Consider the following 25,297-nt stretch of genomic DNA (forward strand, 5'->3'; position numbering starts at 1 on the left):
GATGTCACATTTCCACACAACCACATAAATCACACAATTACATACCTTTTCCAGCAATGTGAAAATCACCTCAGTAAAAACATGCACATTTCAAGTGATCACTTGGAGCATTAATGCATCAGAGGACACAAGGAAAGTATCTTGATTCACTTAAGTTAGTCCTTACAGCTTGGATCAATTTCAGCACACGGATTTCACTACGTGTCACTTTCGCTGCCATGGCGACGCAGTGAATGAGAGGCTATACGAGGGCGGGACAGTGGGGGGTAAAGACTGGACTCCGTAACGCAGAACGCGAGCGGGGCGCTTACTTTTCTTGCCGTCCATGTCGGCGTGTATTTTGCGGGCGAGGAAGCCGCCCTTGTAGACGGCGGCGTTGGGGTCGTGGGAGATGTCCAGGAAGGGGTTGCTGCCGCTGCCGATCCTGCTGATGCCCTTTGTGTGCGCGTTTTCCGTCTTGTTGTCCGCGAGCTCAGACAGGGACTTCTGCAGCTCCTCTCCATCGCTGCAACAAACAAAAACAAGACCAGCTCAAAACCCAGCATATGGCTGGACCGGCCGACCAATGGTGTAACTTCTTAACTCGGCCGACTAATGGTGCAACTTCATCGCTCACTCAGTCACTCAGTCAGTCACAGACATTCGCGTTTGTAGGGCTGGCCCCGCTGTTGCGGTCCAGCCAAAAAGAAATGCTGGGGCTAGGTTTCCCCTGTTGGAAATGAAACAGCTGGAACGTCTCGGGACCCTCGCTGCGTTTATCGCTGGTGAGGACAGTAACCAATTTCCTGCACCGAGAAATAAAGGAAATTACTATTAAGAGGGGGGGGGGGGGGGTGAAGAGAGCATGGGGGCAGCGTGCTCTTGCATCAAGTCTGAGGAAATAAAATGCGGAGTGGAGGGGAAATGGGAGTCACAAAGTGCGCCAGCGACAACAGCCACAGCTGAGTGACCGCAGTACACCTTCCCCTGCTCTCCCCTCATGAAACTTCGGACAAAATGTGTCATTTCAACGATGGAAAAAATTCACAATGACCACCTGATATTTATTCCACACTTTCTGAAAATCGCTCACATCCAAACAGCTCCACCAGTGGTATCAGCGCAGTGCATGCTGCCATTCCTCTCTCAGGCTTAGGGAGTAATCACACTCACTGTTTCAGCCTGGCCCTGCCTACTACACAATACAGAAACGCATCCTGGGGTGAGTGGAGAAGGTGTGTCCATCAGATCTGTATAAAGTAATCTCTGTGCAAATGAATTTGTAGTGCAGTGGTGTCTGGCTCATGAAACTCGAATAAAACTGTCAAACTAGACACTGCAGATCAAATATAAACCAAGATTCAGCAATTACGCGGTCTATTTCTCAGCACAAATGTTTTCAGAAACATATTTTAGAGGACTGTTTGGGCGGAATATGAGGAAGTTTATGAACAGACCAGCATGTTTCTTCAGTGTGAAAAGCATTGGGCTGAAACCAGCCTAGTCAATTAGGTGCCGGCAGCATTCAGCCATATTAAAGCGCAAATTTGTGGGCGGCAACAATTTGTCTGGATATCCTTGATTGACATCTACAGGACGTAGTAGTACCTCCAAAGAGGTACTCTGACATCACGATTGGGGCGGGGCCAGAGCGGATTGCAGAAAGCATTTATGAAACGTTCAAGGGCAGCAACAAGACATTTTCTACCTGTTTTTTTTTTTGCCAAATGATATTATTTCAGAAATATTGAAATAACTGCGTAGATTAAAATGTTTCATTACAATGTAGGCATACAAACACACTGACAGCTAAAAACAGTGGTCTAGGGTGTAATTAGCCTTTAACAACCATCTCCAAGTCCTCCATGTCTGCAATGCCTATATTCAGAGAGGCATCATCACTTAGCAAACAGACTTAAGTTGATCCATGTCCACGAAGCATAAGTTCCCAAATCACTCTGCTTGTGTGAACTGGTACAGGTAAACAGACTTAAGACACAGTACCAACAGGTTTTGTTCTGGCTTCCCTTAAGGGTTGGAAAGGGAACGCAAATCTGAAGTACAGCAACACCTTTAAAACACAACCATAAATGTAGAATGCATGATGAGGTCCCTGCAGTCCAAACTGCCATCCCATTGGCTCTCCTCATGACTCCCTGTCCCGCTCAATCAGAGGCAGTACATCGCCTCGCAGTGACAGGAAGCCCCCTCCCCGCCCCCGTGCGCTTGGATGCTCTTCCACGGTCGGCGGCCCAGAGAGCACCGGGACACCCCCATTAGCCCAATGAGCGCGGCGCGGGAGACAGAGTCGGACCTGTCCCAGAGAGCGGAAGAGCCCGAGGACCTGCCATCCCCTGGAGGATTTCTGCGCTTACCCACAAAAAACGGGTTCAAAGCCCAGGAGGGGAAGAAGCTCTGCCCGCAGGGGGGTAAGAGCGTTAACTTTCAGAACGTGTTATTCCTCCTTGGTGCTCCAGTCATTCAAAAAAAAAAAAAAAAAAGATAAACTAAATTAAAATAAAAACTTAAAGCCCCTGCTCCCTGTGAACACACTGGGGGGGCGGGGGGGGGCAAGCGGATCATAAGGAGCTTCTCGGTGCCCAGTCCGTACGCGCACACACGGACCATCGTCCCGCGACAGCGCTTCCTCAGCTCGGGGGCCAGCGCTGGCTTCCACCGCGCAAACAGAGCACGCTCCCCGCATAGCGCCACGCGGGCGGCCGCACTTCGCACGGCGGCACAGAGACCGTACGGGACTGTTCATTAGGGATTCATCAGCCTCTCCGCGCCCAGGAGCACACTCGCTTCTTATTTATTTGTTTGCTTCCTCCTTTCGGAGGTTGGCGAGAAATCGCTGGAACACCTACCGAAAATAAATCACCCGGATTTGACGACGGCGGGAGCCGGGTGATGAAGCGCGGCACTCTGACGGGCCAGGAAGTGGAGCGGCGCGGCCTTTCTGTCCCCCCCCCCCCCCCCCCGCCTCGCCGTGATGTAGCGCAAGCGGCGGGAGACGGCGCCTTCTTTACGGCGCTGTGTCGGAGCGCGGCAGCGTTCTCAATGCCCCCCCCCGCGCGCCTGGTCCGCCGGCGCAGTAGGACCCCGAGCAGAATGCTAAAGCGCTCCTGCCGCTGCACACAGAACCGCCGCACGCGCCACAGCCGTCCCCCCCAGCCGGTGACAGCCAGGCCTGGACTCAGACAGCAGCTAAAACCTGAAGCATGAACTGACAACTCTCCTGGGCTCTGTACAAACATGAACAGTGTTTTCCTATGTCTTTAGAACCCATTCCTGAAAGAGCTGGTTGAAAACCAGAGATGTTCAGCATACTGTGCAGTGATACATCTTTGGTGCATCTGTGCATGTCCGCTTAACATTTTAAGGTGTAAGATTACCAATATGTGATTAGAATGTTCCTAACTGAACATTCTTCTGACTGTTAAGGGCTTGGGACACTTAAATCAGGCAGGTAAGCAGGATCCAGTCGAATACAAGCCCCAGGAGGAAGGGAGGCCCTAGAAGAGACCAGGCTCTCAAAAATGATTTCTGGGCAGGAGCCAGAACCTCCCTAGTGGAGACAGACTGAGGTCAGAAATGGGAATGACGACTCTTCACTAATGGGGCAATCTGTTCCACTGTGAAATTCACTGCCCTCGCAATGGATATTACACGCAGAAATGACACTACAACATGAAAAACAAGAACCGGTCGTAAAAAGGGATACAATGCAGCACTGTACAATGTCCCAGAGCAGCAACTGTCAGAAAAAAAACAAAGAAAAAAAGGAGAAAATGCTGACAGGCTGCTAACACTGCTACTGGTGACAGATACAAATGTGAAAAATACCAACTTTAACTTCAACATCACAAAAGGCCCAGCATGAAACCCTTTCCAAGTTAAATTAATACCAGGGCTGGCAAGACATCATATTTAATCACACAACTTGCAAAAAAAAAGGCCAAATTAGCAAAAAAATAAATAAAAAATCATCATGACCAAAATAACTACCACTTCCCTGTGCTGGCCCTTCAGACGGCCCCTGCCTGTGGCCACGCCTCTTTTCTGTGAGGAGCAAAGGGGCAGATTTCACAGCATCGTCGGGGCTGTCAGAAGCACCTTGGAGAAAGGAGCTTAGCCCAGCGCCTTGCGCCCTGTCAGGACCCTCTCCGGTGCCCTTGCTCAGTGTATTTTTAGGCTCCGGCCCAGAGTCTGTGGCTAATCTCACGGACACTGCTCAGATGCACAAAGGTGATGCTCCCCTTCACCTTACCGAATTAAGCCGTGTCATATTTTAGGAATAAGCGTAGCGTTGCCGTTAGAGGCAAACAGCAGCCAGCAGATGCCCAAATGCAGGACGAGCCGCGTGCGATGACTGCCATTTTATGACTGTGCGGCCACCCGTTTGCACAGACGGGATTTTGACAGAGGCGAAACGAGGTGAAATGCAAACGGCAGTGAACAGCCGTGAACGGGGACGTGGGCACATGAACCTGGGGGCACATTACTCCACACTGCTGCTACTAAAGTAAAAATAAAAAAAATGGAACTTCATTTTTCATTGTGGTCCCAGCCACCTTTAGTGTCTGCCAAACGCATAAAAGGCAAATGGAAATAAAAGATCTCAAGATGACGAAAGATACGAACGCACGCATCAAATGTGATGCGAAGTACAAAAATGTGTCCGTAAAACTATCGGCCTGTACATCCTGACCTAGCGTAGCATCTCCACTGGACCCACCGACGGAACCAGAGGACATGGGGAGCCAGTGGGATCGCGCAGCAGAAACACTGAGGAGCTGCACAGCGGCCCGGGCAGTCTGCGGCTGGGCTGTGCCGCTAGCTGGTTCCAGGGGAGCAATACAGCAACAAACACGGCAAAAAGCAACCCCCACTGAGAAAGAAATGACGGAGCTTTACTGGAAAGGGTGTGGAGAAAATGCCTATACTTATTTCCTTAAAAAGCGATGATTGCCACTGGATAAAGGAGCCTGGGACTCTCAAGAGCCTGAGAACAGAGCTCCCCTGAACTCAGAAGCATAAAAAAGGCCTAGGGGATCCCAATACTCAAATACTGCCCAACAGCCATTAGGTCTCCACATGGGAGAGGATTCACTGAATGTCTGAATTCCCTTCATCAGCTTAACAAGGTTTCCCTTTCATTTTTCAAGCATAAATAACTCATTCAAAATACTTATTTGGTCATTATTCATGATATCCGATTGAGAAAAAAGGGTATTTTGCAGCACTATCGCATGAGAAGGACGAAAGTGAGAGAAACCGAGCCTTAAAGCTCACTTACTGCTGTGATATCCAAACACAGCACGTCGCAGTGGCTGTTGGGTTTTTGTGCAGGAATGCAATCCAAACATGTACCGATATCAGGCATTCCCATGGATCCGTATTAAAAACCCAAATACAGACTTCCAATTTACAAGCCTTTTCCAGTAAGCAGTGTGCAGGCATTTTATAGGGAGGCATATGCTGCTGGTAAGCTGCATCTGCAAACATAAAACTCTTGACACCATCTGTTGCCGTTGCCCATAAAAAGTCCCTTAATGAATTGCTTATCGTAAAATAAATGCATGTAAAATAAACCATGCAACATGGCGGCAATCGGAAAGCACGTGAATCTGTCCAACAGCTGCAGGCAATCATTAAAGGCAAAGTTTATCAGGAGCAGAGATATTTTCAAAAAGATTGCACCATTTCTGCTCTCTCAAAGTAGACTGCAGCTTAAGGCTCTGAAAGCTTTGTCCCTGTTACCCGAGTAGCAATCGGCATCACGTACCGCAGTGTGAGCATCATGAACGCAGAGGGTGTGTGTTTATGACACTTCCCATTGTTTCTGCACATTTACTTTGCTCTGTCGGAGACTGATACAGGCCCGTGGTGCACTTGTCTGATTCTGACACGGATCAGTACTGCTTCCTGTGAGCAGAGCCAACCGCAGCCAGAAGAGCCCCCTGTTTCCCACACTGCAAAACACCAACAATCTGGTGATTCACAAAGAAACATAGCTAGAACGCAACCACAACAATAAGAATAAAATATGCTTGCATATTCATTTGTCGATAGTAAATGGAGGGCAATTATATTGTCAAGCCTGTCAACGGGAAGTAAACGCAGCTATTTGTATGCTGTTTCCTGTCGATTGTGACACTGGTTTTCAATAGTCATTTCTGAAAGGGTTTGATTGTAAATATGAGACTAAATCATTGCGCCCTCCCACCCCTTCTCCGTTGCTGCCTTATGAAGGAGGCTGACTTGGGCTGCGGCGTTGGCCTGTGGAGCTGGACCTCGCAGGGCAGACCGCAGAGATTCCTGGGCCATATGTGTGTGCTGTAATTAGCGAGTTAGCCAGCTAGGGAGAACACCTCAGCACAGCACGGGCTCTCGCTGATGCTCACATCGTATGCTGTAAAAATGTGTCAGTCTCTCTTCCAGCCAACTGCTCCGCAATAAAGAGGGCAGACGCCATGTTGGACGACATCGCAGAGTGTTTACCTTCATGCGGTTCCCTTTAAAGGCATCGGGACTGATGACGTCCATTATACGCAGCCAACAGTGGTCACCCTAACCTTGCTGCAGTCATAGCTAGAATCTCTTGTAATGCAAGCACATAAGATTAGCTTCTTCTTGTACACAAATATAATAGGCAAAGAGTAGAACTGGTGTAAAAATGAGCTCGAGATCCATTAGAATTGCCGATGCTCCCAATGGGGGAACTTTCACACAACACGTTAGGGTATCATAACCTTGCATGTGCAGTTCCAGCTGCAGTATGCACATAACTGAGCGCACACCTGCAGCGGTGTCTGTGTGCTGGGTGCAATTATTTGAACTGGTTAACTGGAAAGCATAAAGAAACACGCAAACCATTTAGAAAATTACCAAAGAAGAAAGCAACACATTTTCACAAACGGCGTGTGACAAAGAATGAGAAGTATGCGGTGGAGAATTTCGTCATTCGAAGCTCTGAATGACGAAGTGCCTTGGCCCAGAGAAGTAGAACAGAAGACCCAGCAGGACTTCAAAAGCAAAAAAAGTAAAATGGAAAGTTTGTAATGCCGAGGCAGCGTTTTCATACGGCAGCACTGGAGCTAAGCTAATCAGTCAAAAACAAACCCAGACAAGAAACAAATGAGGAGCCCTGAAAATGCAGCATTACCGAGCCAGCTTCCAATGCTGTCAGATTCAAATGACTGAGCAGACTGAGCAGGCGTGCACTGTAGTTAACTAGCTAAGTGAAGGCATTTTCATTTCTGTTACTTCAAAAATATGCCTCATTTGACTGGTTTAAATAGGGAAAAAAATTACACACTAAAAACAGATTTTACTGGAAATATCAAAGGTAATTCCTCTCAAATAGGATAGGACGTAAATGTCTACAGTGAAACGCGTGCAAAATGCTGTAAATTTATTTTTCACGTCTGCCAAAAGTATTGACAAGTATGATCATTTTTGTGGTTAAGCAATAAGAATCACATTGTCCTGACTGGTATGTTTACTTAATTTTTTAAGCAAATCCTAAAGACTCTGCAACCAACAATATTTTTAGAGTATATATTAGGCACATAAAGTATCATATTAGTCAAAGGCATATTACTGAGTGTGAAACGGAGGACCTAGGCAGAACATCAAAGGGTACTATGACGCAGAGTGAAGACTGGGTGCCTGTACAGCGCGCTCTGTTCCTGTCCACACGCTCCCTTTCCTAGTAGTTCAAACAGAACCTTCACAGATGTCAAATTAACATTAATCAAGCGCATATATTGAAACCCCCTGCCAGTGGTAAATGAAGCCTTCCAGACCAACAGATCTCAAGGACAAACACTCCGCACGGGGTCTGTAACGACTCCTCAAATCACACCTCTTTAACCGAAATGACTGCAGATGACGCAGCGGATCGATGCGGAGAAATCCCAGTCCTTTATGGGATGGGCAGGCACACGTCTTAAAGGGAAATTACCTGCTGATTAGACGTCAAGTCTAATACGGGAGGCCCACGGAGTATTGAACGCATGTAGATGAATGACACCCCAAGGCTTCTCCAGGGAGGAGCGGATCAGTGCTCCACCCCTCCTCCCCCACTCCAGCGGCATTTCTGCCCCCAGCGGCATGCTTCTTCCCTCAATATGGAAATCAATGGCATGACCGTAGAGGGGCCGCTTTGAGTCTCCAGTGAATAGCCAAAGCAGCGTATTTACGTACAGGCATCAATACCAGCGAATGACACGCAGGCTATGCGGGCTGTTACTGTGTACGTAAACGAAAGCTCTTCCCTGCGTGAGGGGGTCTCAGAGCAGGAGGGTCATGTCATGTGACCCCCCAAGTGCTTTCCAAAATTTCAGTAGCCAAAATAAAAACAAAACAAAAATTCTTAGTTTTCAGGTTACCTGCATAACATTTCAGCCAAAATGAATTTCACCACAAACGATCTCTAACAGTAAATACCATTTAAAAAATTTCACAGCTGTCTTCTAAAATGATATGCTTGTCTGCATGAACTGCTTTTAAAACTTCAGCCCAACTCTACAGGAATCAGTCAGTGAGCCCTCTATGAAGACTAATGTGAAGGAGATAAACTGGGCTTTGCTGCACTGGCAGATGAGCGGCTTGCTATTCAGACTCCTCTCTGTGCATCTGCATCGTCTTCCACGCATTCCAAGCAGGTCCGTATCCCACACTGCTGAGCGAGTCTTCACTTGAGTTATATTTCTGATGCATGAGCTTATTTAATTATTCTGATGAGGACAGAAAAAGGAAACAAAATAAAACAAATGTCCAAAATTATAACTACAAAAGTGTGAAAAAAAAAGTGGAAAAAAAAACCACACAAAGAAAAAACAGTGTGAATGAGCAGCCATTTTGACGGCAGGACGGCTGAGAATCGCAGAGTAGCCATGATGGCTCTCGCTGAGAGCGGTTATTATTCCTGTCACATTTCTGACACGGCACGACAGATCCCAGTCGCTGAGAAAGGAAACACGTTTGTGCGATCAAAGTGTTCCGGAGAATGATGAGAAATAAACGAAAGTGTCCTGCCGCCCCTTCCAACGATACCGAAATCTCATTGCCTCGCCCCGTTTTTCCTAAACTCAGCCGCGGGACCGGTGCGGTGCTCAACACGCCTGCACCGATACGGGTGCAGACAGGGGTCTCGGAGCGTCTGTGCGGCGAATGACACGGACATCGGCACCGCAAGCTTTGATGCGTCCCAGCCTAGCATCAGCCTGAACACCGTGGCCTTCGTAAGCCATCTGTTTACTGGACCGACACCGTGGACCGCAGAAACAACGTCCATAAATATGAGATTGAAAGGGGGGAGTTCAATTAATAATCTATAAAAGGCTTTCTTTTTCTATTAAACGTCAGAAAACATGCCTGTTAAACATCATTTCAGGAAATGCATCAGTGCGTCTGGTGGCAAATTCAGGAAATGCGTTTGTTGCCTGCGTGAGGACTCGTCGAAGCCTTCGCCATAAACATGGCGGAAACGCAGGCCGTTTACGACCGAAACAAATCAGACGAGCCGAGGCCAGGGTCGCTGACATCACTGCTGGCCCCTGCGGTGGCAGAGAGGGGCTGTTCATACATTACCCACAACACAATGGGACAGCCTCTCTCCTTACCATCGTTATCCACAAGACAGATTGCCACTCTCACGTGATGCTTTTCTGATGCTAATTACAGTTCATGCCAAAGCTGTCACCTACCCAATTATTGAGCACTGAAAAGCACACACGCACACACACACAGACACACGCAGACACACACACGCACAGACACACGCAGACACACACACACACACACACACGCACACACACACACACACAGACACACGCAGACACACACTACTAATTTGTGATTTTAAATGAGCGCGATGTTCCGTTTGAAACTATTATGCAGTAGTATTGTAAATGCCCGTTTTACAGAGTTGTTGCTTTTTTCATATTCTTTAAGAAAAACAACCTGTTCATCCTTTGTTTAAAAAATGGGGAGTGGGGAGGTGAGATCTTTCAAATTTTTATTTTCCATCAAACATAGAATGGAATATTGCAAAATAAATTAACTATTGCAGGACAGATATGCATAATAATGCGTCTCGAAGATGTCAGGAAATGGTTCTAGTCTGTTTTTCCCCAATATGACTACTATCGAATTTGAAGTAAAGAAAGTAGTTAACACCAGGCTGATGTAAGTTATGCAAACGTGTGTTTTCCTGGGAGGACGCAATACTACAATGGCCTGAGCCGACAGCGAAATGAAGACCCTGCCCCCCCCCCCATCCCTACCGCTCCGTCGCCGCCAAAATAATTTAATCAGAATACAATCGGCACCATATTTCTCTGCGCCGTTTAACCAGTTGATATGTGCGGGCTGCGCTCGCGATCCATCTGCCACCGAGCAGATAATTACCTTCAGCCCCCACCGGCTCAAGCGCATTCTCTCCCCCCGCTGCCCGCGAGGCCGATGACGGGGGTCCGAGGGGATGACGGGATGGAAGCCATCTGAAGCGCAGATCGCTAATAAGCTCGAGCTCCCCGTTTCTCCAGCCTTCCTGGGGGCTTTGAACCCGGGGCGGAGGACCTCCGGCGAGGGCTTCTCGCTCGTTTCCTTGGGGGGGGGGGGGGGGGGGGGGGGGGGGGGGGGGGGCAGGGGAGGGGGGGGGGGTGGTAATCCAGGGCTTTTTCCGGACGCGTTCTTGGCTCCGCGGCAGAGCGGATGCGGACTCTCGCCCCGTACGAAGGACACGGGCTCCTGGGAGAGCGCCGCCCTCTCCACAGAGCGCCAGGACACGCCGGGGGGGGGGGGGGGGGGGGGGTAACGAAGGGCTCTGGAATCCACACCTCGGGGTGCGGGGCTCCAATTTGGGCTCGGGCAGCGCCATCTGCTGCTGTTCCCTCAGGCACGGCCCACAGAGGGCACAAGTTGTTCCCGTAAATTATTTAGCCGGATAAAAAGATTATGAACCGCAAGCCTACATAAACACACAACAACTGAAGCAACCCTGTAAATAGGTACATTTTTCTGAAAAAAAGGTCTCGCAGTTCATACAGTCTAACAGCAACAGGCTGTTTATACGACAAAAAGAAAGAAATAACAATACAGTATTTTAAAAAAGTATTGTGTGTGCTCAATTCAATACCACTATTGCCTCGCATCAGAACCTGTTACCAGCATAATGATCGCGTATTCAGCCGTGCTCAAAGGCAAGATTTTCATTAGGCACTGAAGGGGCAGCGCGCGAAGGGGACGCATTAAAACGTCGCGCACACACACAGCTCTTAAACTGGTTTCCTCAGGCCTGCAGCGAACAGACTGAAAGCGCCATTGTAATTAAACAATGGCGCAAATCGATGGCTAATTTACTCGCTGGGGCTTGAAATGATCCCTTTAAAATGAAGGAAAGGAAGCAAATATTCTTACTGCAGATGAAAGAGGTTCAGCCACCGCAGTCACCCTCAAAAACATACACACTGTACAGCAGTACCTTCGTTTCATGGTGTGTAGTGTAGCATTACACGCACGCACACACACACACGCACACGCACACGCACACATACACGCAGAGAAAAACAACAACAACAACAGAGCTCATTCTAGCTTTGTTAGCTATGGGCATTAATAAAATATTTTAAAATAGCTTTAATTATATTCTCACATGAATCCAAAAAAATGTATTAAAAGCTGCGCAATCATTTTAAAGTGAATGACTGGACGTATAATTAAAAATGAAATGGGTACTTACATTGCCCACTCCAGCTTCTCATTTTTAATGGAATTGTACAAGGCCTGCAGAAGAAGAAATAAGACACATTAAGACATGAATAAACAACCCATCTTAAAACAATGTGAGCAGTTTATACACCAGGCAGGACTGAACGCCTTTTAGGGTGTTGCTTACATACAACATCAAGATTTTTAAGCCCTGCCCTTGAGCTGACTCTCTCAAAGGGCTAAACAGCTATTTATATCAAAGCATACCACATCAAATGAGGAACGTATGGTTTGTAATTGAACTTTGCATGTTACCTTTGTCTCACAGTATGAAAGCTTACATTCATTTCAAATAATCATTTTTAAATCAATTAGGCTATATTCAAACATGAAACAGTGCCTTAAAACACTCTTTTCCCTAGTAACACAATGAACACTGAGAATATACCTACTAAAAACAGATTACAACACCAAGGATGAGTTGAGCACAACGAAGGCTTGAGGTGGAAATTATTTTTTTTAAATGCGAAGAAAGCTTATTGCACCATATAGTCTGTCAGTACTGTTTATCACTCCAGATAACAGTCACCAAGTGCAGCAATGTGGTTCGACAGCCAGGCATGACAATCACATCACCGCTTACCCCCATTTTCAATAAAGACGGGAAACAGGTGTTCCATGCTGTCTAATGGTTTAAATATTTCAACACTTACAGCTGTTGCATGGCAACAAGACAATGTCATATGAAGAGATAAAACATAAATATCAGAAATAAATAATTCAAAGCAACCATAAATGTACTAAGCAGAATAGAGGGCAAATATGGCTAACATTCAGACCCAGAATATGATCCACACAAAAACGGTGTGTTCTGGGTAAATCGCTATACCTGCAGAAATACGCAAATTGTGTGGCCAGTTGTTTCAAATAGATTTTTTTTGGTGTATTAAGTGGACAGTATAGAATACGGCACACGGCAACAGCCAATCAAATTCCTCAAAAGCGCTGACATGAATGAAAGTGCTGCAGTTGAGGATGACAGGAAAACTGTTGAAGGGAGAATGACGCAACTGAAAGTCAACGGTGTTTGTAAACAATGGAGTAAATACAGGGCAGGAAAATGTACTTGTACTTGCCACCTGGTGGTGGGAAGATGCCAATGCAGTTGAGAAATTCGGCAGGTGCAGAAAAACACACCCATAACACGCACTTGCAATCTACGTGCTGTTGCCCTTTCATACCCAGGGATGGTGGGGGAAAAAACACAGGACCAAAGCAAATGCCTACCACAGTTAAAATGGCCACTAACTAAAGCCACCTTGCACTTGAGATGGGAAACCGAAGCTAAATAATTCAAAGACCCAAATTCGAGTTTGTATTTATAAAGCTCTACGTGCAGTTTTCACACACAGGACTACTACAGACAGCGACATTATCACCGGAGATCGACTTTCCCTTTTCTATTCTAGCAGTGGTACATGATTGAGATGGCCAGGCCTACGATTCATCAACAACAAAACACTTCAACTCTTTAGCTGACTTCACTCTTGACATTTCTCAAAATGCCTGCCTGCCTGCCTGCCCATTTAGCCAGGACTTCTATGGAACTGACATCCATCTTGGAGAAGTCTGACGCCTCACACTCTCCTGATTGGCTGACCACTGATTTGGTAAATGGTAAATGGACTGCATTTATATAGCGCTTTTATCCAAAGCGCTTTACAATTGATGCCTCTCATTCGCCAGAGCAATTGGGGGTTAGGTGTCTTGCTCAAGGACACTTCGACACGCCCACGGCGGGGTTTGAACCGGCAACCCTCCGACTGCCAGACAACCGCTCTTACCTCCTGAGCTATGTCGCCCCCTCATTTGTTGACCTGCCGACTGTTGTCCAAGTTACTTATTTTTAATTTTTAAAGCTGAGCATGAGAGCGCTGTACTCAGTGCTGTGCCCAGCGCTGTGTCCTGAGGGCACAACGGCTGCCCAGTGCCCTCTCTCTGCATATTGCATCATAGCTCACACAGTAGCTCAGCACTGCTGCCTGTTGCGGTTGCTTATCCCTTTTTCACCACTGGAAGAATGCCACCTCCTTCTGTGCCAAACGTCCTTAAAAGGGCCGTTAATCTAATGTCACATCCACGTCTAAAATGAAACCCACAAAAACAAATGTGCGCGCGCACACAGACATAGGCGCACGTACTCACACACACACACACAGACATACACACACAGACATAGACACAAGTAAGCGCACACACACACACTCACACACAAACACAAGCACGCACCCACGCACACACTCTCAACACAGCGACATTGCATCATAAATTTCTCTCACCTGCAGAAAAATGAACAAATGGCAGCAGGCTCATTACTGTGTCTCATATTTAGTTACATTTTTTGAATAGACAAATTCCCACCACATCAAAAAACTGCGAGAAAAACAAATGTGAAAAAAAATGCATAAACAATCTTAGATGTGACAAATGCCTGGAGATAATGAGACAATGCCTTAAACCACATTCATCTTTCAAGCTTATAAAATGGACTCCGGTTCGTAATCTCCTCAAGTTAAAGCACGTTCTCCGATGGCAGGGCATGGTTACCTCCCTGCTTGGCTGATGAGATAAATCGCTAAAGCCTGAAACCAGACCGCAGGACGCTGAAGTGGAGAACGCTTGCCGAATGGGTTCGCGTAATTGCCATTATGTATTTGGGATCAGTGAAAGTTCGGGGCGGTACACCGGGTGCACCTGTTTGCGCTCCGGACCGGCGGTGAGAGGGAAGCAGGCGACGGGACGCGCGGCAGGCGCGGGGTTTGTCACGGGGAACAGGCGCTCAGCACGCGCTGCGTGCGACTGGCTCGGCGCTCTCTGGAGAGGGACAGCCGCGCAGGGGAGTCACCGCGCACGGGCCACCCGGAGCAGCAGCGCGGGAGCAGCAGCGCGGGAGCAGCAGCGGGAGCAGCGCGGGCAGGCACCGCGGCACTGCCGGAGCTCCCTAACAAAGGCACTCCGCGCACCGCCAGCTCCACCATAAAAAAGCCGAGCGGCACGTCCGCGGCTACACGCACACTCTCTTTTTCAGTAAATCTCTTTTTCTTTTTTTATGAAAAAGAAAAAGAGATTTACTGCACCGCATCCTTTCATTCTCTCTCTCTCACACACACACACACACACACACACACACAGACACACGCACGCTCGCGCACAAACGCACGCACACACTCTCACACATACACACACAGAAGCCTGTACAAACACAGAACACGCACGCACGCACACACACATTCTCATATACATACACACACACACAGAAGCCTGTACACACACACATACACACACACAGAAGCCCATACACACAGACACACATTTTTCCACATTACAAGACCAAGATACCAATAGTCCGACCACATAAGCGAATACTATTTATAGAGATTTAAGAGCAAGCACTGCACTTGTTTGCATGCGAAGTTGACAGAAATTACATCACAGGGTCTTTTCAATCAATCACCAGTGCATTACATGGAAGAGAAACTGACACCAGGGCAGTGAGGTGACAGTATTATCGATGTATCAAAGACATAACATTAGACGTGCCTGGACGAACATCGATACGTCCCTTTAGGAACTTGTCACACGGTTGGGGTGGGGGTGGGGGGGGGGGGGCTATCAAAGCTATAGATCACTCTCAAATGCCCCACACTGCCTTCCTCCTCCCACAGAAAACACCCAAAGCAGCTCAAACTAGAGTAAATCCCGCACTCACTACACAGCCAGACTCCAGCAGCAGTCTGCAGCAGACAGTGCCCCAGTAGCAGCGACAGCGCCTATTCCCCCCATTCTAACAAGTGGTCATGCACTTCAAAGCCTTACCGAATTGAGATTACATCGAGAGAAAAAACAATCGCCTTGTTGATTTTAACATCGAGCATTCGTCAAGTCGCTCGTGCGATGCTTCAGATCGTCTGCCAAAACAATGAAAACAACCCGCAACCTGCCCGTGACCAATTAGCCAAATGTCATTTACGGCACCTCAAATACGTCAAGAACGCAAGAAAACAAAGGAAAACTCAATCAGCCTTTTTCTTTGTGTTCACAAGCCAACGCCCCCCCCCCCCCCCCAAATTCAAACAGATGTCCGGCTCCATCGGAACCTCGTTCACTCTGAAATTCCCCCGTGACGGACCCGAGCGCCCCGCCAGAGCGGCGGAGGGACGCGGCTGAGGGACGTTACCTTGTCCTTCTTGGGCTGCGCGGAGGAGAACTCGGTGGAATTGGACACTTTGAGGGACTTGGAGCGGTGCTGCGCCTGCTGCCGCCGCACGGACTCGTCCCGGCCGTACTTGACCGAGCCGCCGGCCCGCATGCGGACCTTGCTGGTCCCCTGGACGCTGTTCACCCCGATCATCTCCGCGCGCAAGCAGAGCCCCGCGAACAGTGAGCGAGCGAGCGAGTGAGCGAGTGTGAGCGAGACAGCGACAGAGAGAGAGAGAGAGAGAGAGAGAGAGAGAGAGAGAGCCGAGGGTAACCGCGGGAGATCGGCGCCGCTGTCGAAAGCCCTGTGCGGGAGCCGGACTGGGAGCTGTTGCTACGGCGATGGCGGTGGCGTCCCTGCGTTCACGTCGCCGCGGCTGCCTTCTCCAGCATCTCCACGCTAGCGCTTCAGGTTCAGACTGAGGGGTCCAGCGCAAGCCACACGTCAGTGACTGCCAGTTACACAGAGAGAGAGGGAGGCAGGGCGAGTGGAAGAGGGAGCGAGGGAGGGAGGGAGGGCGAGTGGGCGGGAGAGGGAGGAGGATCCCCCCCCCCCCTCCCCAGCTCAGGAAGCAGCCAATTGCATGGGCCGATTCATTTATATTCCAAATAGCAACACTAGTGCGCTGGTGATGGCGAGCGGCGAGCTCGTTAATGTCTGCAGTGTGACAGCGCAGACGAAAAGGCTGAGGGGCCGCTGTGAAGCCCCAGGGCCCGGCAGAGATAACAGGGCTGACAGGGAGCTCTGACGAGCGCGCGGAGCGTAGAGCGCACTGAGGAGCGCCCGCTGTCGCCGCTCTGTAAACACCGCTTATGAGGCGCTGTGCACCGCGCTCAGCGGCTCCGCCACCTGAACACAGGGCAGCTGGACACTTTCACAAGGCTGGTGAGCTTTAAAATACGCATGCAGGCACACGCAAGCGCACACACAAATGCGCGCACACACAGAACCACAGGCTTGCGCACACACACAAACACGCACGCACACACACACACATGCACATACACACACATACACACGCACGCACACACACACATACACACGCACGCACACACACACACATGCACATACACACACGCGCACACACACATACACACGCACACACACACGCGCATGCGCACACACACACACACACATACACACGCACACACATGCACTCAAACACTTCACACAATTCAGTGCCTTTTCATTAACTTTCAGGTACCATCTAACTGATGATGTGGCACAGTGTGTTAATGACACTTAATTCACAGAGGCCAAATTCGACTGCAATTACAGCCTCCCAAAAAAAAAGCCCCACTTGGGACCACATACACACAGACACACATTACAGAGATATCCTCGCATACGGGGGATTTGTCAGTCGCCCTGGCTGACTGCAGTTCTACCAGGGCTCCCTTCAGCTCAGTTAACCTCAGAGCTCCTGCACAAACAGGCCCCAGGTCCAGTGCACCACTGCGCTCTCTTCATGTGCACCTGCAACCCAAATATTCATGGAAAAATAGCTCGCTTCCACGAGCACAAAGAGAGAGCGAGGTGACTGAATACGGTCAACAAAACTTTACTCTGCGTTTCAACCGACTGCTGAATTGCAGTTTTCCATGGCAACCTGTTGCCCTAAAAATTGGGGCCAATGGAAATCTTTTTTAAAGCAGCACCTGCAGATGTAGGAATTACAGTGTGCGGTATGAACACTGTAATCGAATACAACAAAAGTGAAAATGTTTTGCCCGATGTTTGTGACCCAAACAAAACCAGCCTCATATTACTGATCATGCAACTGAAAGCACTTTAGGTACTGCAGGAAGGTTAAAACCCAAAAATAAAACCCAGACCCATCAGGAGCCTTCCCACTAAGTGCAGGCAACAGAGCACATTAAAGAAAAACCCATGCATATCACAAAAGAGCATCTCCACCTGTACCCTGGTGCTACTTTCAGAGAGCACTCAGAAGACTTATGTGAAAACCCAATATGGCCTGACAGAACCTTCAGAATTACAGGCCCAGCCCGAGAGTACCTTCCCTTCTATTACCGTGTTATTACACTGCTATAACACCGGCATGTTCTGGCGGTGATGGTTACACACACGTGCTGAGTACGGAGGTTCAGGTCATAGGAGGTCATAGGACAGAAGCTGCTCTTGTGAACGTTGTCATAGCATTAACTTGCTATGTAGGTGGCTTGCACCTTTACTGCTCTACCAGAAGAGAAGAAAACCATGAACCTCAGTAACATGCCGTTAAAAAAGATGACAAAAAACAAATGATGCCTCCTGGTCCCGGGTGGTTCTGGGTTAAAATGACAGCCTATTTGATCCTAAGTGTGGGAATATTTTCTTTAAGGCACAGTGAAGGCATCACTTTTTTATATATATTTCACTTTTTGGTTGGCCAGCTTCCTCAGGGTTTCACCGCAGAAAACGCAGCGGGACAGAGATGCTGCCTGTGCGTCTGACCCTGCGCTGCGTTCACGCACAGCTGTGCTGCCGCTGGGCGGGGCCTGGCGCACGGCGCCGTCTCACATAGGGGCCTCCTGGGGCGGGGGGGGGCGCGCGGGCCTGCATCATCACACCCCAATAAAGACTACAGATCACACGTTCCCCCTCCGGTGCCCAAACAGCCACGCTACTTCCTGTATGTTAAATTCATACTTCACAAAAAACCTTTTCCAATTGTGACCACTCACTATGATCAAACTATTTATTATTTAAGAGTTATAATTCAGAAGATTGTTTTAAACTTTCTCAGACTAGAATGGCATTCAAGCCAAGGGAAAGACCGTTTTTCTGTTACTAAACGTTCTGAGGCGGTCCATGACTTTGAGCCAGCTTAATGCAGACATCACTGCAGAGCCATTAAAAACGCTGTTGCCTGTACACACAGCAAAAACAAACAAAATAAATCGCTTCAATTAAATTAAATTAAATTTTAAAAAACTAAAATTATACAAAGGAGACACCTTTTTAATGTCACCTTCCTGCACTCAAAAAAACTAAACTGCGGTAAAGTATTAGAGCAGAACAGGACAGACTAAATGAGAAAGAAAGCAATAAAAACTATTAAAGAGGTTAAATACTGCCACTTTCTAACTGGAAGGTTGTACCGTTTAAATGAGCACCAAAATGTAGCTTCCAGTTGGCGGTTACTCCACAGTGAACCAATCGCTTTGTGCCATTAGAGACTATCTCCTTCCCAAGCCCTTCAGTCTGAAGACATGAAGAAATCTGGGTACTGATAAACCTGTCGTTTCTTTTCTTTTTTATTACAGTAAGTAAAAATGTCAGATGTTATTAAGGGAGTGGTTTAGAGAGAAACACCAAGGCATGGGAAATGTAAATGCTTTGTTCTGCTGGCCGGAGGAATGGTGATGAGGCGTTCACAGCGAGTGTGGGGGGGGGGGGGATTCAATATGCTTCATTCCAGGGACTTTTCCAAAGGCGGCCCCTGTGAAATTAAACATCAATTTGGGCACACGCCACATTCTACGGAAATGTGCTGGGGAAGAGACAGAGCGGCAATGCTGGCACGCTTTAAACAGGACGACGGGGGGGAATAACCATCGGCTGACCACTTCCAATAGCAAAGAAAACTGGAAGACATCCAGAGATCTGGTGTGGAGAGATGAAATGCACTGATGAAAGTGCATAATTGTGCTTCTTAATGTAATAAGCACCTCGCCATCATAAAAGAAAGCGAAAATGAAAACTCACCTGGAAAACACACACACACCCACACACGGACCTGAGCACGCCTGTGCACTGTGCAGATATAAGTGCGTTTAACAATGATGAAGCAGGCAAGAATGGATTCATTTTTATAGCATGCAACTACACATCAGGATTTTCCCTCCGCTTACAGAACCTTGCTGGACATGTTTCTGACTGCAGTGAGAGACCGTTTGGCCACCCCCTTGCGCAGGGTGGGATACAGGTCTACTGCAGATGGTGCTTGTGCAGAATGAAAGCTAAGAACGGTAGCGTAAAAACAAACGAAAACCAGGCTGCATTCCAACATAGCGATCCGTTCACCATGCGCACTGTGCAATGGAGGCAGCATCCCAAAATGAGAAACATGTCCTTCCATTTCTAAATTTCAGTATACAAAAAAGCAGGATATTGCAAGTGAATTGGTTAATGATTCTTACTTAAAACAATATGCCACCCCTTTTTTAAATTAAAGGAAGCTTGATTTCATCCACACAAACAGCACTGAGAAAAATTTAACAAATTCAAATAGAAATAAACAGCATGAATCAGCCGCCTTGTTTTTCATTCTGATAACGACGTGCAAACAGCAGAGCTGCAGGAAGCCGCGGAGCTCTGAAGGAGGGTGCGTTCCGGAAAAACCCGCTCGAGAGCATCGTCAGCCAGGAACACAAACACTCGAGAAACGCAGCTGAGGACGGCGCGATCTGCCCGGGCCGCTTCGAGGGTGCGAGGGACTTACGGGGGTGTTACCCGGGCCGTGCGTAACGGCCTTTCCGCGAGGCTGTCGCACAGCACGGCGCGTTCCTGCCCGATGCGGACCTCGGCCAATCAGAAGGGAAAAGGCTGCGTTAATTGTTAATCGGGGCAGAAAATGCGTCCGAGGGACGACCAGGCAGATTTACAGGCCTGGCTGGAGCAGGCGCAGAGTGAATGCAAAGCAGGTTTACCATTTAAGGGATGTTTATTTCACACGCCGCGGAAGTAAATGCCATCGAGCCGCGGAATGTGCCGGAAACGGTGGTGCGTGTGCATAACCGGCGAATCTTCCAACCGTTTCAAACAGCGGCGGGCCCCTCCTGCACCAGCTCTCTTGAGTACCGCTCTAAATGAACAACACCGCCAAATTCGCTTTTATCTGGCTGCACATTTGTGCCATTAGCCTGACCTGGAGAAAAAGGGCCTTTTTGGCATCGCTCGCGGTGGACAGAGAGCTGCAGGAGCCGTTAAGCGCCAGGATAGGGGGAGGACTTCTGGTGAAATACCATACATGGTGACATTTCGGTGCGTGTGCGCTTGTTTTTGTGTGTGTGGAAAAAGTGACCGTAAATCAGCTGAATTAAGTTAAGTACCCACAGCTCTGACGGCATTTGTACCAAAGCTCAACAGCCCGCCCGATTGTCCGCTTGCAGGCTGGCTCTTCCTCTTATTTGACAGGGAGGGGCGGGGCAGTCTTGTGTTGAAAAGCATGCTCTCATGTAATCACTGAGTCAACAGCCCAGCACATGATATTTCCCATCTGTTACACTGCTGAGCAACCAGGAAAATATGCTTCACGACCATTTCACAGGGCTGCACCACCCACCCATAACAACCCCATGACACGACCTCCGACTGCGGGGAAAGGCCTTCTGCACATTTAACATCTTACTTACTGACTGTTAACCTGTCACTACCCAACCAGACTGGTAACCTGTCACTACCCAACCAGTCACTACCCGACCAGACTGGTAACCTGTCACTACCCAACCAGACTGGTAACCCGTCACTACCCAACCAGACTGGTAACCTGTCACTACCCAACCAGTCACTACCCAACCAGACTGGTAACCCATCACTACCCAACCAAACTGGTAACCCGTCACTACCCAACCAGACTGGTAACCTGTCACTACCCAACCAGACTGGTAACCTGTCACTACCCAACCAGTCACTACCCAACCAGACTGGTAACCTGTCACTACCCAACTAGACTGGTAAAATGGGCAGCATCACCATTCGCTCCTCATCTTTAGTTTTCGCATAGTAATATAATACTATTTAAACTCAGTTAAGGGTTCCTCAGGGTTTTTCATTTCCAGAAATCAACTTTAAAAATAAGCATGACAAAAAAAAAACAAAACACTGCAGCAGTGCTCAAACCCTTTCACGTATGAATCACAAAGTATATTTATACACATAAAAACTAAAATGGAGATTGATTTGTTCATAGAAAATCATGGAAATTGTTATATTTGAAGAGACACTCATCTATTTGTCATAGAATTTCAGACTTCAAGCAGCAAATAATTTTCATTTGTTGTTTGTAGCAAGGTAGCTTGGTCCTTCTTTCTCATATAGTCATTGTAATTAGCAATAAAACAGTTAACAAATGCAAGTTGGAACATGAGCTTTCAAAGTGAAAGGTCAAAGTTCAGCTGTAAGCAATTACTGAGATAATAAAATGGAGGGTGGAAGTAAAAGAACCCAATGCCCCCCCGCCAAGTTCCTGAGAAGCTGAAAGCATGTCAGTAGGTCAATCAACTGACAGGCGGTTGAGAGAGTGATGGATAGCAGCACTTAGCCTTCAGCTTTCTGATGCAGAGGAGTTAATTGATGTGCCTTTCACTTCACAGACACCACAGCTCCCTGCTACTCAAGTCCCGGTCCTCAAGACCTGCCGGTCTTCCACACCTGCCACTCCCTTTACCTGGGAATCCGGTGCGCAGTCTGGCCAATCAGCAGCACTAACGGTTCAGTTAATTACCCGGGAGAAAAGAAAACCAGGGCCGGATTGGAATTTGGATGCCATATTTCAGTATCTCTGACATAGCTATTTTGCTGACTCTTGTGTGTGAAGGCTGATCATGTTGGGGGGGGGGTTAAAAAATGACTACCTGGAACCAGCGTCCGAAAAACACAGATCAGGTGGAGTCGTGCACTCGTGAGAATTTTCCCAGATGGCCCCTGACATTGGAAACGAAGCGTCAGCAGCGCGTCTGGGCTGGCAGGGTGACCCACCGTCGCGAGCGCCATATGCCCCGGACGCGTTGCGTAACGCACCCTCCAACCGCGCAGCGAAAAACGCGGCGACAGATTGGAATAAAACACCAATTAATTCTGGTTTACCGCACGGTGACGCAGAAAATTGATTCCCCCGAGGTGTACAGTAAAGGTACGGTCACGTGCGGGTTCTAAAAATAGTGGTGCGGAAGCGTGTAAGCAGTGTTCAGAAGCCCGGAGGACGCAGGTCACCAAGGTGACAGACCCCAGAAATCTGTCCGGCTAGTTCATAAACCGGTGCAGACAGGGCTCGGTCCCAATCTACACATGCAACTCTGAGAGATTTCACAGGGTCTGGCGAAAAAAATCAACAAATACAAATAAATAAAAACAGAATACGACTGTAACGCCAATGGGTTCAGATTAACAGGTCTAACACAGCAAAACTGTCATTGCTTTCACCTGCGATTGACTGTAGAAGAGGTGCACAAGAGGCACAGTGCTTCTCTTTCATATACACCCACAGACAATAAAATTAAAGTGAAACAGAGCGTGATAAAAACAAAGACTCTCCCCTAGCAGTCGTCCTATAGGAGCCTCCTCCTTCCTCTCAGGTTAATCAGAAATAAGCCAGCGAGCGGGAAACACACACACGCCGTAGCTTCTGCACGCCCCACGTGTCATAAAAAGGCGCTAAAGTCAGCGTGCTCATTTCTGGGGACTCCTCCTCTGTGAGTGGATGAACGCGCTGTCTGGTCTCATCGATTACGCCCCTGATCAAAGGAGCGCGGCCTCTGGACTGTTTGTGCAGCCCGCGCTGCCCATAAAGACTCCCTGTCGCCCGCCCCCCCGGCATGGAACAGGCACCCGCCATTTTGAAACGTGCCCCAGGCAGCCCGCTTAAATCTTCATCAAGTGAAAAACACATCTCCCAACTGCGTGAATGAGGGAAGGGGCGGAGACCGGTAATACCAGGCAAACGCTTCTGAAGGCCAACACTAGCAGACCGCAGAACCAAAGGAAAATAATAATACACAGCAACTTTATTTCATTTAGTGACTGCAGAGGCATTTACTGCGCCACTTGTCACATACGCCAAAAGGTGCCGGAGCTCCATTGCTCGTAATTAGCGATTTTTAAAGTGAGAAGAACGTTCTCGGAGCAGATAGAATAGCTTAAAAATGTAGCCAGACTGAAAGAATAACACGCAACAGCTTATTTAGGAGAGCAAGCAGGGGCTCTCTTACGGGAATGTAGCTGGAATGCGATAAGAAGGTGTTGAGAATGTGGTCAGAATGTGAGAGAAATTCTGAATGTCGTTTATTTTAAATTATCGTGCTTAGAATGGAAATTACAAGGCGAGCGAAAGCAATTAGAACGTAGGTGCATTGTTACTAGAATGCTGATTAGAATGCCATTACGATCAGAGCAGAGGTCACTGGAATGAATGAGCGTGGTCCAGTGAACGCAGTGCTGGTGGCGAGGTGGGTGTAATCATTATTGTGCCCTGACCCTGCTCAGTTCAAAAGAATAAGATCAGGGTGGGAGCACACAGGCCTAAGAGAATAAGGGCACATATCAGTTTGGTATAGATTTAATCTCAAACAGAAATATGTCTTCTTTGATTCACTAATTCTGAGTGAATCAAAAGCTATAGACTTTGATCCCTGGTTTTGACAAGACAGACTCCTTAGTTTTAATATACAGTTATGATTACACATTTATGCACTGAAACATGTTATTACTGTGAAAACACTCCTTGTTGGTTTTTTTAACCAGCACTTCCATTTCACTGGCAGTGACTACGGTGCTGGGAACAGGACACCTTCACTGCCTTCAACTTGCGCTTTTGTCCTGAGTATTCTGAAGCCCTACAGTCATGTGGGATGCCCTCATTGTTCTCCATTGTGCTCAACATGCGCGGCTCGTTGTACTTTAATGTTAACATAATGAGATAATCAACGTGAATTAATGATGACGACGGTGACCTCACGCCGAAAGTTCTGCGGCGCCATTGTGCCAGGACTCCTCAAGTTCCCGCTTTAGTAAGCAGGTGACAGCCAATCAGAGATGACTCTAATAGAAGTCAACAAAGCTCAACAGCGGACAGACACATAACAAGCTATCGGATAAATTATCTGCCAGGTGAACATACACTCGCACACCATTGGGACAAACACACTTCCACATTTTTTTTTTTACTCCCCATTATTTGGCTCTGTATTCCACAATTTTAAAATTTGCAAGAAAACGATGCACATGAGGGTAAAGCGCAGATTATCAGCTTTTATCAAAGGATATTTTAACACATTTTGGTTTCACCTTGTTGAAATCACAGCATATTTTATACATACACATACATCTCCCCCTCCCCCACCCCCCACTTCAAGGCACCATAATGTAAGGGACAGATGGCTTCACAGGTGTTTCTAATTAGTCAGGTGAGTTCAATTGCTTAATTAGTGCAGGTATTAGAAAGAGAGCTTTCAGGTATAAAATAACTTTTTCCAGGCAAACAAAAGCAATATAGTTTACATAATTTTTTTATGTTTTTAGCAGCTGCACTTCGCCTGATCAACAAGTCCATACAAAAACGTTTATATGGAAAGCCCACGGTGGAAAAACATTTCTCATCACGGTTATTTCTGACCT

General features: G+C 47.8%; 1 protein-coding gene across 2 annotated transcripts in view; it reads right to left on the reverse strand.

Moving 5' to 3' along the window:
- Positions 1 to 25,297, reverse strand: part of psd3l (pleckstrin and Sec7 domain containing 3, like) — a 153,958-nt gene that overhangs the window by 26,174 nt on the left and 102,487 nt on the right. For both annotated transcript variants that reach the window (XM_035392101.1, XM_035392102.1), the window contains 2 exons: positions 11,732 to 11,775; positions 312 to 505 (listed from right to left, as the gene is read on the reverse strand). In XM_035392101.1, the coding sequence (XP_035247992.1) occupies positions 312 to 505; positions 11,732 to 11,775 (238 nt within the window). The remainder of the gene's footprint in view (positions 1 to 311; positions 506 to 11,731; positions 11,776 to 25,297) is intronic.

The sequence above is a fragment of the Anguilla anguilla genome, chromosome 14, assembly GCF_013347855.1.
Source record: "Anguilla anguilla isolate fAngAng1 chromosome 14, fAngAng1.pri, whole genome shotgun sequence".
Taxonomy (NCBI): domain Eukaryota; kingdom Metazoa; phylum Chordata; class Actinopteri; order Anguilliformes; family Anguillidae; genus Anguilla; species Anguilla anguilla.